Source organism: Lagenorhynchus albirostris, chromosome 1, assembly GCF_949774975.1.
Source record: "Lagenorhynchus albirostris chromosome 1, mLagAlb1.1, whole genome shotgun sequence".
Lineage (NCBI taxonomy): Eukaryota > Metazoa > Chordata > Mammalia > Artiodactyla > Delphinidae > Lagenorhynchus > Lagenorhynchus albirostris.
The window spans coordinates 10304916-10317855 of NC_083095.1; the positions used below are offsets into that span (position 1 = coordinate 10304916).

At 54.9% G+C, this 12940-nt stretch overlaps 1 protein-coding gene across 1 annotated transcript; it reads left to right on the plus strand.

The window, feature by feature from the left end:
* Positions 1–656: 656 nt before the first annotated feature.
* SERPINA1 (serpin family A member 1) lies at positions 657–11530 on the plus strand. Its single transcript, XM_060165665.1, has 5 exons — positions 657–746; positions 7690–8348; positions 9013–9283; positions 10263–10410; positions 11263–11530. Exons 2-5 carry the CDS (start codon positions 7694–7696, stop codon positions 11452–11454), a joined length of 1266 nt encoding a protein of 421 aa, XP_060021648.1. The 5' UTR covers positions 657–746; positions 7690–7693; the 3' UTR covers positions 11455–11530.
* The last annotated feature ends 1410 nt before the right edge of the window (positions 11531–12940 follow it).

Consider the following 12940-nt stretch of genomic DNA (forward strand, 5'->3'; position numbering starts at 1 on the left):
AGGACGCCAGTCTAGAGGAGCTCTCCGCAGCATGAAATACTAGGGGGGAGGGGAGTGGGAGGATGGGGAGACAAGAAGGACTGAGCGTGGAGTCCTTGCCTCAGAAGGGATAGGTCCCAACCCCGAGCCCCACTTTCTCCCACTCTCCACCCCACTGCTCTTTCTTCACTCCGCCTCCAAGTGCCCAGTCCCCCCGACGTCCTGCACCTTTTCGTCCCACAGCCAGGGTCTGTGACGCACACCTCCCCCCCACACACGGTCCTGTCTCAATCTCTGCGGGGCTCTTCTTGTGCATTTCAGAGGTGGCTCAGGCCTCGTCCCTCTACAGGCGGCCCTGGAAACCTGCCAGGACCCTGACGCCAGGCTCTGGGCCAAAGGATGACATCTGTCATCTCCGTTAATCTTTTCTGGCAGGTGCTACCAGCCTGCCTACAGAGGCTCAAAGAAACGGGGTGACCCTGGGTCACACAGCCAGACACATCAGGCACAGCAGGTGACACACAGGACTGCCTGGGCCGTGAAGGGCAGTCTGTCATCTGCCCGGCTCCTGGCAGTTTTGTGCAAGGCAGCTTCCTGCCCCAGGTCCCCGCCCCTCCCGGACCTGCTGCCTGGGCCACCGAGAGCTTTCTTCCTCCTGTGCTGGCAGAGCCCGGGCGCTGCGCTCGGGGACATACAGCCTGCACACTGCAGCCAGGAGCCCCAGGGGAAGGAGGAGTTCCTTCCGCTGCAGGAACTGGGAATTGAAGGTAGGGGGGTTGGAGAGGGGGCGGCACCTTCCCACCAGCCCCAAGCCACCGGGCTGAAAGGGTTGTCGCGCCTGGCGACAGCCTGGGTGCTTGCCTTCGCCCATTCAGTGCGAGAGCCGGGAGGGGCAGCCGGGCGTGGCGGAAGGCCATTGCACAGATGGGGAAACTGAGGCATGGAGAGGGGAAGAAATGCCCAGAAGGTATGGAGGGCAGGCCTCACCTCACCACACCCTAGGTCTCCAAGCTGTGGGCAGATGTAGTGCCCTGGGGGAGATGGCCTTTCAGCCAGCTCAGGGGAAAGAGTCAGAGTTCTGAAGCCAGACTGTGGAACCGGGGAGTCGGGAGGTATGGGAGCGGGAAGTCCACCCCTTCCTGAGCTAATTTCTGCTTCTATATGAGGGGTGGTACATACTCCCCTCACAGGGGGTACTGACAGTACTGAATGAAGGAGTCCTAGGAGGAAGCTCCTGGATAGCTCCCCCCCAGCCGCCCACCCAGAATGACACCCGCGAGACCCACTGTCATGGGGATGACAACATCACGGGGGGCTCACCGTGCACCCCCAACACTGGGCCCTGAGCTTACCTGAAACTGCTGCATTTAATCTTTGCAGCAGCCCAGCGAGGTAGGAACTGTCACCATCCCCATTTTACAGATGGGGAAACTGAGGCACGGGGAGGTTAAACAGCTTGCCTGAGATCACACAGCCAATGAATGGGGGCCCTGGGTTCCCTGGTCTGACCCTGTGAGCTAGAGGAGCCTACAGGCTATTCACCTGGCGGAGTCCCACAGCTGGGACCGGGGGAATGAGAGAAGGACAAAGACGTGCTTGTCCACTGACTCAACAAATAAGTATCCACTGCGTGCCAAGGGGGCGTGGGGCGGTGCACACAGTGTGAGGCCAACCGCCTTGGGTTTTTAAATGGATCAGGGTCAAGTAGGGCCGCACTGGCCTCAACCCTGCATCAACACCTCCAAGCACCCCCAGTGCCCCGAAAAGCCTGCAGTAGCTCCCGCACGGAGCAACAGCCCCAAGGAAAATTCAAACAGCCTGTGGATCGCATTAGTCTGCCGGGAGCCGCATCCAGTGGAAACAGACATGGGCCTGAGGCTGGCCAGGAACTGAGCCTCTTCCTGCCCGGAGAAGCCTGGAGAGAAGGTCTGAACAGAGGGCTGTGCAGACCAAAATCAAGAGCCTAGTGCGTGCTTGGTGCTTTACATAAGTGATCTTGTGTATCACTGACAACTGTGCCAGGAAGTGGGACCTCCAAAGCCCTACGCTGCAAACAAAAATACCTCGTGGCTCAGAGAGGTGAAGCAGCTTGCCTGAGGCTGCACAGCTCTTCGTAGATTGACTCTCTGACTCCTGGCCTCTGCCCACGGCCACCCAGACCAGCCTTAAGCGGCTGTGTCAACAGCGGTTAAGCCCCATTTTCTTTCCAGGGAAGTCGAGAGAGGTTTTGTATCTGGCTTGGTGACTTTGGGTGGATGAGCAGCCTTTCACCCTGGGCCTCAGTTTCCCCATCTGCCAATTGGACTCATCACCTACTTCACCCCCTGCATCTTCAGCAGTGGGCATTTCAAGGTGACTCTCTAAATGGTAGCTCTTGCTACCAGTGGGGCAGCCACTGAGAACTGCCCAGTGGGAGCACCGGCCAGCAGAGTCATGCCATCCCGAAGGGCGTGAGTCACATGCCACCCCAGCTTGGAGACAGATGCTGTCGTTTATGAGCTGGGCACAAAGACTCCCTTTGGTATATGGAACAGAGGGCCGCACGCCGCCCAGGAGGAGCACAGACAGGCGGCATGGGCAGGGGCTCAGTGTCGAGTCAGTGAGCTTAGTCCCTGTTTACTCCTCTGATAACTGGGGTGACCTTGGTTAATATTCACCAGCAGCCTCCCACATCGTCCCTCTGGATCCACTGCTTAAATACAGGCAAGGACAGGGCTCTGTCTCCCCAGCTGTGGTCACCAGCCCCGACCTGGGACAGTGAATCGTAAGTATGCCTTCCGCTGGCAAGAGCCTCCAGAGAGGCCTCCGGGTCCCTGCGCGACCCGGGAAAGGCCCTGGGGCTGCAGGGAGGATGGAGAGGGCTGGGGCTTGGCCTCCTGTTGTCATAGTAACAGCAGCCCTGGGGGTCCTTTCCTGCTCCCCAAGCCTGTCCAGGGCCTCCCCAATACCTCCCGGTGATTAAACTGGCCCTCTGTGGGCAGAAGTGGAAACGGGGGGCTGGCTCTGGCGTCCCGAGACCGAGGAAGGAGTACGTTTCTGCTGCACAGCTTCTGTGTCTTTCCCGTAGGTTGTCTTCTGTAGGTCTCAGCACCTCCCCTACTGCTCGGGTGTGTCTCTTTTTCCGCTTCTACAGATGAGAAAAATAAGGCTCAGAGGGAGACAGTGAGAAGCCCAGGCTCACGCAGGGACCTGGTAGGGGGGCCAAGCCAGACCAGAAGCCCAGAGTTTCAGCTGCTCCCCAGGCCTCCATCCTCTCCCGAAATGCCCAGAACAGGACCGCACCAGGTCTCAGCCTGGAGGTACCAAATTGGGCCCCCCTGTGCACTGTGGGCCTCTGGGCGTCCTCGTACGCAGCAGAAGCTGGGAAGCTGGGGACGGGCACCATCATCGGGGGGCTTTGAGCTGTATTCCTGAGCCCTCGCTCTGGCCAGGCAGCTTCTGCTGAAGCCCCACGGCCATCTTCTGAAGTGTTTACCATGGCGCTCCCCTTTTACAGACGAGGACATCTGGGACAGGGAGGCTCATCCCTTGTTCCCAATCACACACCATGTGAGCTCAAGCTCAGGCCGCCTCGTTCCAGAATCCCCGCTCCGGACCCCAGGTCCACTGCCAACATGGTTCCCTCTGGCCTCAGGCACCAGCTGGGGAATGGGAAGCCTGGGCTGGCCTTGAGCCCCCTCTCATGCTGGGTGACCCTAGAAAGTTGCTCAACCTCTCTGTCCTTTTGGTCAAAGGATAGATAACCCTTGCCCTCCTGACCCCACCCCACTCCCACTAGCCTTGATCCCTGAAGTTTAGGAAGCGATATGATTTTTCCACCATTGGTTTTGGGAGATGGGGCCTACAGAGATGACCAAGGCCAAGGCAATCAGACTCCCCGAGAGCGCTCTGAAAGTTTCACAGTATCAGTAACGACTGATGCCTCCTGAGAGCTGACTGCGTGCCGGGCAGTTCTTGGCACTTTGCACCTATTTCATTTGCATAATAGCTCCATGGGGTAAGTACACCCTTATCATCTCTGGGAAACTGAGGTTCAGAGAGGCTGAGTAACGTGTCCAAGGTCACACAGCTGATAGTGAATTGAACTTGGGCATTCTGGCCTCGTCGCCCCTGATCTTAGCCACAAAGCGATGTTGCCCCTCTTCCTTTAGCCAGCCCACCTCTGAGTTTTCTGTTCCGAGGCCTCTGCCTTCAGCTGTATACACAGAGAAGGGTTAAATGCCAGACTCAGAAGTCGAAATACCTAGGATTAAATTCAGTTCTGTAGGGACTTCCCTGGCGGTCCAGTGGTTAAGACTCCGTGCTTCCACTGCAGGGGGGCGCGGGAACTAAGATCCCGCAGGCCGCGCGGTGTGGCCAAAAAAAAAAAAAAATTCAGTTCTGTAAGCAACCAGCTCTGTGATTTTCAGTAATTCACTTAACTTCTGTAGTCCTCAATTTCTCCATCTATAAAATGAAGAAATCAAATGAAGAAATAATAAGGAAGGCCTGCTGTTTACTCAGTGTGGTGATAAGGAGGCGGCTGATGGTAAATACCATTTGCTTGGAGGACTGAATTGAACATACCCCAAACTCAGAGGCCCTTCTTTGCTCATCAGCATTCCCCTTTCTGGTCCTGGGTAGCGTGCCAACCGGCCAGGAAGAGATCTGCCAGTTCTCAAGCCTGAATCCTACCTGTGCGCAGGTACGGGGAGGCTTTCCACACCCGCTCGGCGCCCGCCCACCCATCACCTTGTTCGTTCCTCACGTCTGCCCTTCAAGAGATTCTTTTCTCCACTTTACAGGAAGCCGAGGCTCAAAGAAGTGAAGTCACTTGCCCAAGGCCACTTGCCCGTAAGTGGCGGGGCTGGGTCACACCTGGGCTTATTTAGTGCCAGATGTCAACAGATTGTGACCTTAGGCCACAGTCGCTTCCCTGGACCCCACTAGGTTGCTCTTGGTCACTCATTTTATGTCCTGAGGGAAACGGCATGAGATTAGGCAAAGGGACAGCTCACTTTACTCTCCCTGACCTGCCCCTGATTCCAGAAGTGTCACTGTGACATCTTCATTCTATTGGTTTAAAATGTGGTCCCTACACCTCTGGGCACGTCATCATTTACGTTCTCATCTCCATTTGGTTCCCGCACTAGAATTTGGGGGGTGTGGGGTGCTGCTTTTGATAGAAGGGTGAGGAGAGAGAAGTCTTAGGCCCCCGAAGTTGTAAGGAACAGACTGAGAGGCAAAATGAGGCCAACAGGGGCTCAAGGTTAACGTCAGAGTCCTCAGGACCTAACGCTGACATTTACAGGGTCTGAGACCTGGTGACATACTGTCCCATCTGTAGTTCGAGTGGTGGGAAAACCAAGGCTTGCTCAAGCCAGCTTTATCGCTGACTCACTGTGTGGCCTGGGCAAGGCCCTGACCCTTTCCTAGTCTCAGGCCGTTTACTGTGAAAGGAGGAAGCCAGAGTAGGTGATGTAACCCCCTGGCAGATGGACTGGGTGGGAGCCAGGGATGTGCTCACCCCAGCTGCAGCTCCACACCAGCCTTGTTACCTTCTTAAGGCCAGCAGCCCTCTCAGCGGAAGGGCACCGCATCCCATCCCCCATGGAAAGTCTCAGTCCATGTTGTATCAGTCCAAGCCAGATACCCCTCTAATTAAAAATCCAGCGTTGGTACACAGGGACCTCATTTAGATCCCCCCCTGCCTCGATTTATACAGCTGGTGAGAATGAGGCCCCAGGACACGAAGATGCTTGCCCAAGGCCAAGTGGACAGAAGTAGCCCTGTCAGGACTAGAAGCCACGGCCTCTGGCCCTGAGACCACTCAGCATATTTACTGTCCCCACCCTGCAGAAGCCCAAATCCCTCATGATCTCTGCGCCCTGCAAAGATGGGGAGTTTCCACGAACCATGAAGGACCACAGCAAAATCCAGTGGAGTTGTAGAGAGAAATCCAAGGGCGATGGAAATATACAGAACTAATCTTAGCACGATCATAAGCTCTAAAACCACTGGCTAGTTTAAGAAAAATATAAACAAGTGTTACGTAATGCGTGGTCTGCTCTATTTGGATAAGTTAGAGGTTTGAAGGCCAGAAAGAAAGGTGGTGGAAAGAAGCCAGTTTTGTGCTTCATCGTGTTGTTTCATTGGAAGGAAACTTTTAAAAGTCCAAGGGATAGATGAAACCCAGCATTCCTTATTTCCAGCTTTTCCCCCTCAGGTTCTCATGTGCCAAGTTCAAGGGCTCCTTTGTCTTTGTATTTTATTAAAATGACGGTTTTAGTTATATGACTGATAGCTAGCAGCAGACGCACCCTTCTCCTCTGCTTGGACCTCAGTTTCTCCATCTGGGAAGAGAGCAGGTTGTACTTAGGAGGTCGCAGCCTAGTGGCCCAAGGCTGGGATCTATATGCAGTAGAGGGAGCTCCGTGGGGCAGAACTGGCCCCGCGTTGCTGCGGGTGACAGTGACTTTGACTGTCACTAGATAGAGCCTGACCTTCCTGGGTCAGCCACAAGTTTTGCCGTTCCCTATTGTCTCCCCCCCCAGCCATGGAGCTCATCTCCCTCCCAGCCACCCTCGGAAGCCTTCTAGTTTGCACCCCTACCAGCTTCCCCTCAATGTAATCTCTCTCAGATGCCTTCAGTGTAAGGCTCGGTGTCTAGACTTATTTCACTAAGTTCTCCCAACAATCTTACTTTCTACATGTGACACAATGAGGGCCAGAGAGACTAAATGACTCGGCCAAGGTCACACAGCTGGTAGTGACAGAGACCCGGATTAGATCCCAGGTCTGTCTGAACAGAAAAGGGATGCTTTTTCGAATCTTACCCACCCCACCTCAGCCCTGCCCCGCCAAAGAAACCCCACTTGACTGGAGGAACCAGACCTCTAACACCCACGTCCACGCTGAGCGCAGAGCTGGGACACAGGTGGCGAGCGAGGTAAGGAGCTAAGCTGACTGCAGCCCATTCCCGCATCTGAGGCCATGGACTCACTCTGAGGGCCGCCCTCTAGCTCAGGAAAATCTACTAGGGGCTGAGGTTCACTGTGAGTATTAAGGGCCTCCCATCTGGGTTCCCTCACAGCTCTCCTGTGTTCTGATTGCGTGTCACTGGGCAAGATCCTTCCCACTCAGGGCAGCAGCCTCTCTGTCCATTAAAAACCAGGGTTCAGCGGAATCCCTCCTAGGGCTGTTCCAGGTCCAATCATCCCTGAGCCCGATCTGGCCCGCTTCCTGGGCAATCATCTACTTCCTGTGCCTCAGTTTCCTCTTTTGCAAAGTAGGGGCTGTGGCACTTATACCTCGGGGTCATTGCAGATGTTAGTGGAACCATCGAGAGCGTGGACTCCAGACCCAGACTACCTGGGGCTGTGATTCTGGTCCTGTTACCTTACCGCTCTGGAACCTTGGACAAGTGACTTAACCTCTAGGAGCTTGGTCTCCTCATCTGTAAGCCCAGGATAGTCGCCTGACCTGCCTCACAGGACTGTTACCAGAACGCAGTGAGATAAGACAGTAAAGTGCTTAGAATGGAACTTGGTGTATGGTAATCGCCATAAAGCCTTTGCTGTTGTTCTGAGTCTTTCAATGGTGCTGATGTAGGAAAGTGCTCGGCACATAGATGCTCCATAAGCTGTGTTTGCTTTGACATGGCGTCAATCGGTGGCCGAGGGGCTCGTCGTGTGGCCTGACCCGGGTGTGGTACCCTTCTCTCTGTTGCAGGACAATGGCATCCTCCATCACGTGGGGCCTCCTCCTGCTGGCAGGCCTGTCCTGCCTGGTCCCCGTCTCATTGGCTGAGGGTCTCCAGGGACACGCTGTCCAGGAGACAGACGCATCCCAGCAGGATCGTGAGCACCGCCAGGAAGCAGCCTGCCACAAGATCGCCCCCAATCTGGTCGACTTCGCCTTCAGCGTGTACCGCCGAGTGGCCCATGAGTCCAATGCCACCAACATCTTCTTCTCCCCAGTGAGCATCGCTACAGCCTTTGCGATGCTCTCGCTGGGGACCAAGGGTGACACTCACACTGAGATCCTGGAGGGCCTAGATTTCAACCTCACTACAAGAATAGAGGCTGAGATCCACGAAGGTTTCCAGCATCTTCTCCACACCCTCAACCAGCCAGACAACAAGCTGCAGCTGACCACTGGCAACGGCCTGTTCATCAACGAGAGCGCGAAGCTAGTGAGTAAGTTTCTGGAGGATGTCAAGAACCTGTACCACTCTGAAGCCTTCTCCATCAACTTCAGGGATGCTGAAGAGGCCAAGAAAAAGATCAACGATTACGTAAAGAAGGGAAGCCAAGGAAAAATTGTGGATCTGGTAGATGATCTTGACCAAGACACAGTTTTTGCTCTGGTGAATTACATATTCTTTAAAGGTAAGGCTGCACAACCAGCCTGAAACAGAAACACCCCCAAAATATTCTCAAACACTCAGTTCTTAACTTTCCTGGCAGTGCAGAATAGGATATAGCCATGCATCTCTGCACGTGTTATTCAATTTTCCACACATGACCGCTAAAACTTCCCGTGATCATATAGGGTTAGAGAACTATGGATTAAACAGTCAAAGTATCATCGTCTCTGCAGGACTTTTCAGAACCTTAAATGTCCTAATATGCATTGTAAATCCCTATCTGGGAGGGGTGTATGATACGCAATGTCTCCCAAAATAGAGAGCCAGAAAAACAAATTTCGGCAGAGTGTACAGAGGAAATAGGATTTCCTGGAACACGCTTCTGACAACTCAATTGTAGAGGAAACAGTGACACCTTTGGAGTCAGAAGGACCAAGGTTCAAATCCTTCCTCTACCACTTATGAGCCTCTACAAAATTGAAATTTTGGACCCTACTCCAGTCTTGCATTATCCTCCCAGAATACCTTTCTGTACACTGATTGCTCATTTTAGCCCCATTTTATAGATGGTGAAGCTGAGGCCCCGAGAGAAGTAGCTCACCAGGAGGCTCAGGGCTCCTTTATTCTACCACTGTTATTAAACCTTCTCCCAGCCCTGGCTGATGTCCGCTGTCCCTTCTCTCCAGGAAAATGGGAGAAGCCCTTTGAGGAAGAGCACACCACAGAGAGGGACTTCCACGTGGATGAGGAAACCACCGTGAAGGTGCCCATGATGAACCGCCTGGGCATGTTTGACCTCTACTACTGCGACAGGCTCACCAGCTGGGTACTGCTGATGGACTACGTGGGGAACGCCACCGCCGTCTTCATCCTGCCCGACCAGGGGAAACTGCAGCATCTGGAGGACCAGCTCAGCAAGGAGCTTCTCGCCAAGGTCCTGGAAAAGAGATACGCAAGGTGACTTCCCAAACCAGAGGCCAGCCCAGGAGCTGCCACAAGAGGTCCAGCCTGAAGGGGGAGGCGGGGGTAGACCCACGCCCCATGGCCGTGACACTGTGCGTGAACTTGTGACTCCAGCAGAGGCCAGCATCCGTGCGGGTAGTGCCAGCCGGGCTCCATGGGAGGGACGGTGCCCGGGGGTGAGGAGTGAGTCCTGTCCCTCAGGACTTCCTCCCCAGCCTGGACACTGCCCCTTCCCAGTGGCCAGTGCCCCATGCAGCGAGAGCAGCGCCAACCCATGTTGTGGGCAAACCCAGAAGGAAGAGGTGGGCTTCCCGGCAAAGGTGGCAGTTGAGTGTGGAGTTTCAGGACAGAAAGTCCACGGCAAGACAGGGGGGAAACCTGCTCGGAGAGGCCTGAGAAGCAAAGGCCCAGAGCGGGAAACTCCAGGACACGTTTGACACTGGTTCAGGATCCTCTGTCACTAGATGAGTGTGGTCGGTCACCGTCATGAGCCCCAAATTAGTGCATGTCTCTGTATTTGTAAATATGCCCATGCCCGGATGAGCTGTTTTCTCATGTACAATATAAAACAAAAATACAGAGAAGTACTCATCATTCACTGAACAGATGTCACTCAGGACCTGCCACCACGCCCCATGGTCCTCTGGGATCCTGGTCCCGGAGGAGTCCCAGTCTGAAGGGTGACCAAACCCTGCAGGGAAGCAGTGTGCACAGTCCTTCCGGAGGACACCCTGGATCCTCCAGGAGGCCTCATCAGAGGAGGTGGCATTTGAGAGGCTTTGCAGGACAAGAGGACCCCTGGGATTCTAGCATTCTCTGACCCCACGTGTAGAGGAACTACAGTAGAATAGACCAAGGCTGACCTCACATCCTTGCATGGGCAGGGGGACAGGGCGCCAGGTGGGAGGAGCAACCAGAAAAGGAAACGCTTTCAATTCTGTGAATTTTTTTTATTTTCTAACCATCGTGACAGTTCTGCCAATTTACACTTGCCCAAACTGTCCATTTCTGGAACCTACGATCTGAAAACTCTCCTGGGTAAACTGGGCATCACCAAGGTCTTCAGCAACGGGGCTGACCTCTCGGGGATCACCGAGGAAGTGCCTCTGAAGCTGTCCAAGGTGAGCGTGTCCTTGACCTCTGTAGGTCAGAATGTGCACGGGGGCTGCAGCTCAAGGGTGAGGCTGAGGAAGGGACAGAGGGACACAGGCACACCTGCAGACTGAGGTCCCTGAGGAATGCCATCGCTCCACCAAGACTGCAATGTGGTCAGATGATGGAGGGGGACAGGTGGCCTCACATGCTTGGTGCATTTTCTTTAAGGACCTCCTCTGAGGTTGTGTCACTCACCCTGTCTCATCCTTGGCCGGGGACTTCCCTTCTTTGGGTCCCGATAAACCCCTATTTACAGAGAGAGGCTTAGGCTCAGGGATGGCAAAGGACCTTTGGCCCTGCGCCTGTGACACCAGGAGCTACCGCTGAATCACTGAGTGTGAGTTACAGAGTGATTTCGACCAAAGATGCCATTTACGCAGGAGAATTGCAGGTGCCCAGAGAAACAACTGCAGTTCAGTGACTGACTGTGAGCTGAGTGCCTGGGTGGGGATGAGGCGTGTGAAGGTCCCCATCGAAGCCCTGGTCCCCAAGGAGTTTAGAATCTGGTCTACAAACAAGTGCGGAGCCAAGGAGACAAAGTACAAGAAAATCCGCCTCCCGAGGTGGTGGGTTCCTTCCCAGGGCCGTTGAGGAGGCTGGTCAGGAAGGGGTGCGGGTCCCCTCGCGCGTCAGACACAAGCCTTGAGAGCCATGCTTGTGTGTCTCCTGCAGGGAGGGGAGGACAGCCCAGGCGATGAGAGAGGCCAGAGCGGGCCCCTCCCTCGGCAAGGCTCTCCTCACACCTTGCGCCCGGGCGTGGCTGGGGACCGGCAGCCTGTCTCTGTTCAGATGGGACCTCTGTGCTCTCCCCTTTGCAGGCGGTGCACAAGGCTGTGCTGACCATCGATGAGAAAGGGACAGAAGCTACGGGGGCCACGTTTCTGGAAGCCATCCCCATGTCAATTCCCCCGGAAGTCGAATACAACAGACCCTTCTTCTTCATCATCTACGATAAAAGCACCAAGACTCCCCTCTTCATGGGAAAGGTGGTGAATCCCACCCAAAAATAACTGCCTCTCTGGGTTCAGCTGTCCCCTCCAGGCCAGGTCCCCTTCCTCCATGGCATTAAAGAATGACTGACCCGGCCCAAGCTTGTGTGTGGCGTGTAAATCCCTCAGCCTCTTGCGTCTGAGTCTCTCTTTACGTCCCCAGGATGTGTGTGAAATCCAGGCCATGGTGATCTTTCAAGGGTCCACTGCGTTACGGTTTACTAGCATTTGCACCATCCGGCCCTGTGCTAGGCCAGGATGAAATGGAGGCTAAAACCCACAGCTTACTGACCCTTCCCCGGTCACTGTGGAAAACCTCCAGGCTTTCCAGTCTCCTCTGGGACCCCCAGGGGGAAATCGCACGGGCTCAGAATCCAGCCCGTGGTCCCCACCTCCACCCAGTGTCCACCAGGTCCTTTGCTCAGCGTCCCAACCCCGCTGGTGCTCACTGCGACTCCCGGTGAGAGCCCCTCACCCTGCAGGGCTGCCTCTGCTCCCAGAGCCCTCAGCTCACACGGGGACACTGGGCTGCCGCGTCACAAGCAGCAGGAGAAGATCAGGTCCTCTTCTTGTCCCACACTGTCACCTGAGCCAGGCTTGAGCCCTGACCACTCACAGGTCTTTCCTGCAAAAGGCTCTGGTTGGTTTTTCCAGGGACCCTTTCCCATGGGGCTGGACTGGGGACACATACTTCTGCCTTTGTCACTCCATCTCTGCTCCAAGACCCTCAAACGTAGCACTCCTAGAAGCAGGTCTCATCTCCCCAGTGAAGCGAAGGTCTTGGTCTGTATCACTTGCTCAGACTCACCCAGGATGTCAGGCCCCCAAGACCACTTAGCCTACGCCCTCCTGTCTTCCCTAATCACACAGCCAAGGTGCCGCAGAGGGCTCTGCAAAGTCCCGCAATGATTCCTTGGCCATAGGAGAGAAAGTAGAGCAGACACCCTGTGCCCCAGCTGCCCTCCCTTAGCTAAGCTGTATCAGGGGCCACATTTCCACTTGCCTTATTCCTACCCCAGGGCCCTCCCTGTGGTCTTTGGAGAAAAACCACAGCTCCCTGGGCCACAGTCAGAGGCTGTCCTGGGAACAGACCTTTTCACTAAGGGCCACGTGACTCCTTCTGGCCCTCCAAGCCCCTGCTGGAGGGCTGCTGCAGTCAGGAGGCCTGGCTGGAGCCCAGCCTGAAGGAGCCAGCTCCCTGAACTCTCGCGGAAATACGCTGGTCCCGTGGAAGGACGGCCCCGTCCTACACAAATCCAGTAATCACCATCTAGCCTCTCACTGGGATGAATGCATACCGAAAGAACAGGCTTGAGTTATGTCAGATTTACACCATTTAAGTCAAAATGGCCACATCTGTGCAATTTCACATAACATAATGGATACAGTTGGACTGTTTCCCAAATAAGTCTCTATCCTCTTGAGTTTTCTCTGCCTAGAGACTTCCAACTTCTACAAATTCCATTAATGATACAAACATCTTCCAGCACTTAGAATGATGCCAGAC

Coding starts and splice junctions, on each gene's coding strand:
- SERPINA1 (XM_060165665.1), top strand. CDS start 7,694: ATGGCATCCTCCATCACGTGGGGCCTCCTCCTGCTGGCAGGCCTGTCC. Junction 8,349..9,012: donor GAATTACATATTCTTTAAAG/GTAAGGCTGCAC, acceptor CCTTCTCTCCAG/GAAAATGGGAGAAGCCCTTT. Junction 10,411..11,262: donor TGCCTCTGAAGCTGTCCAAG/GTGAGCGTGTCC, acceptor TCCCCTTTGCAG/GCGGTGCACAAGGCTGTGCT.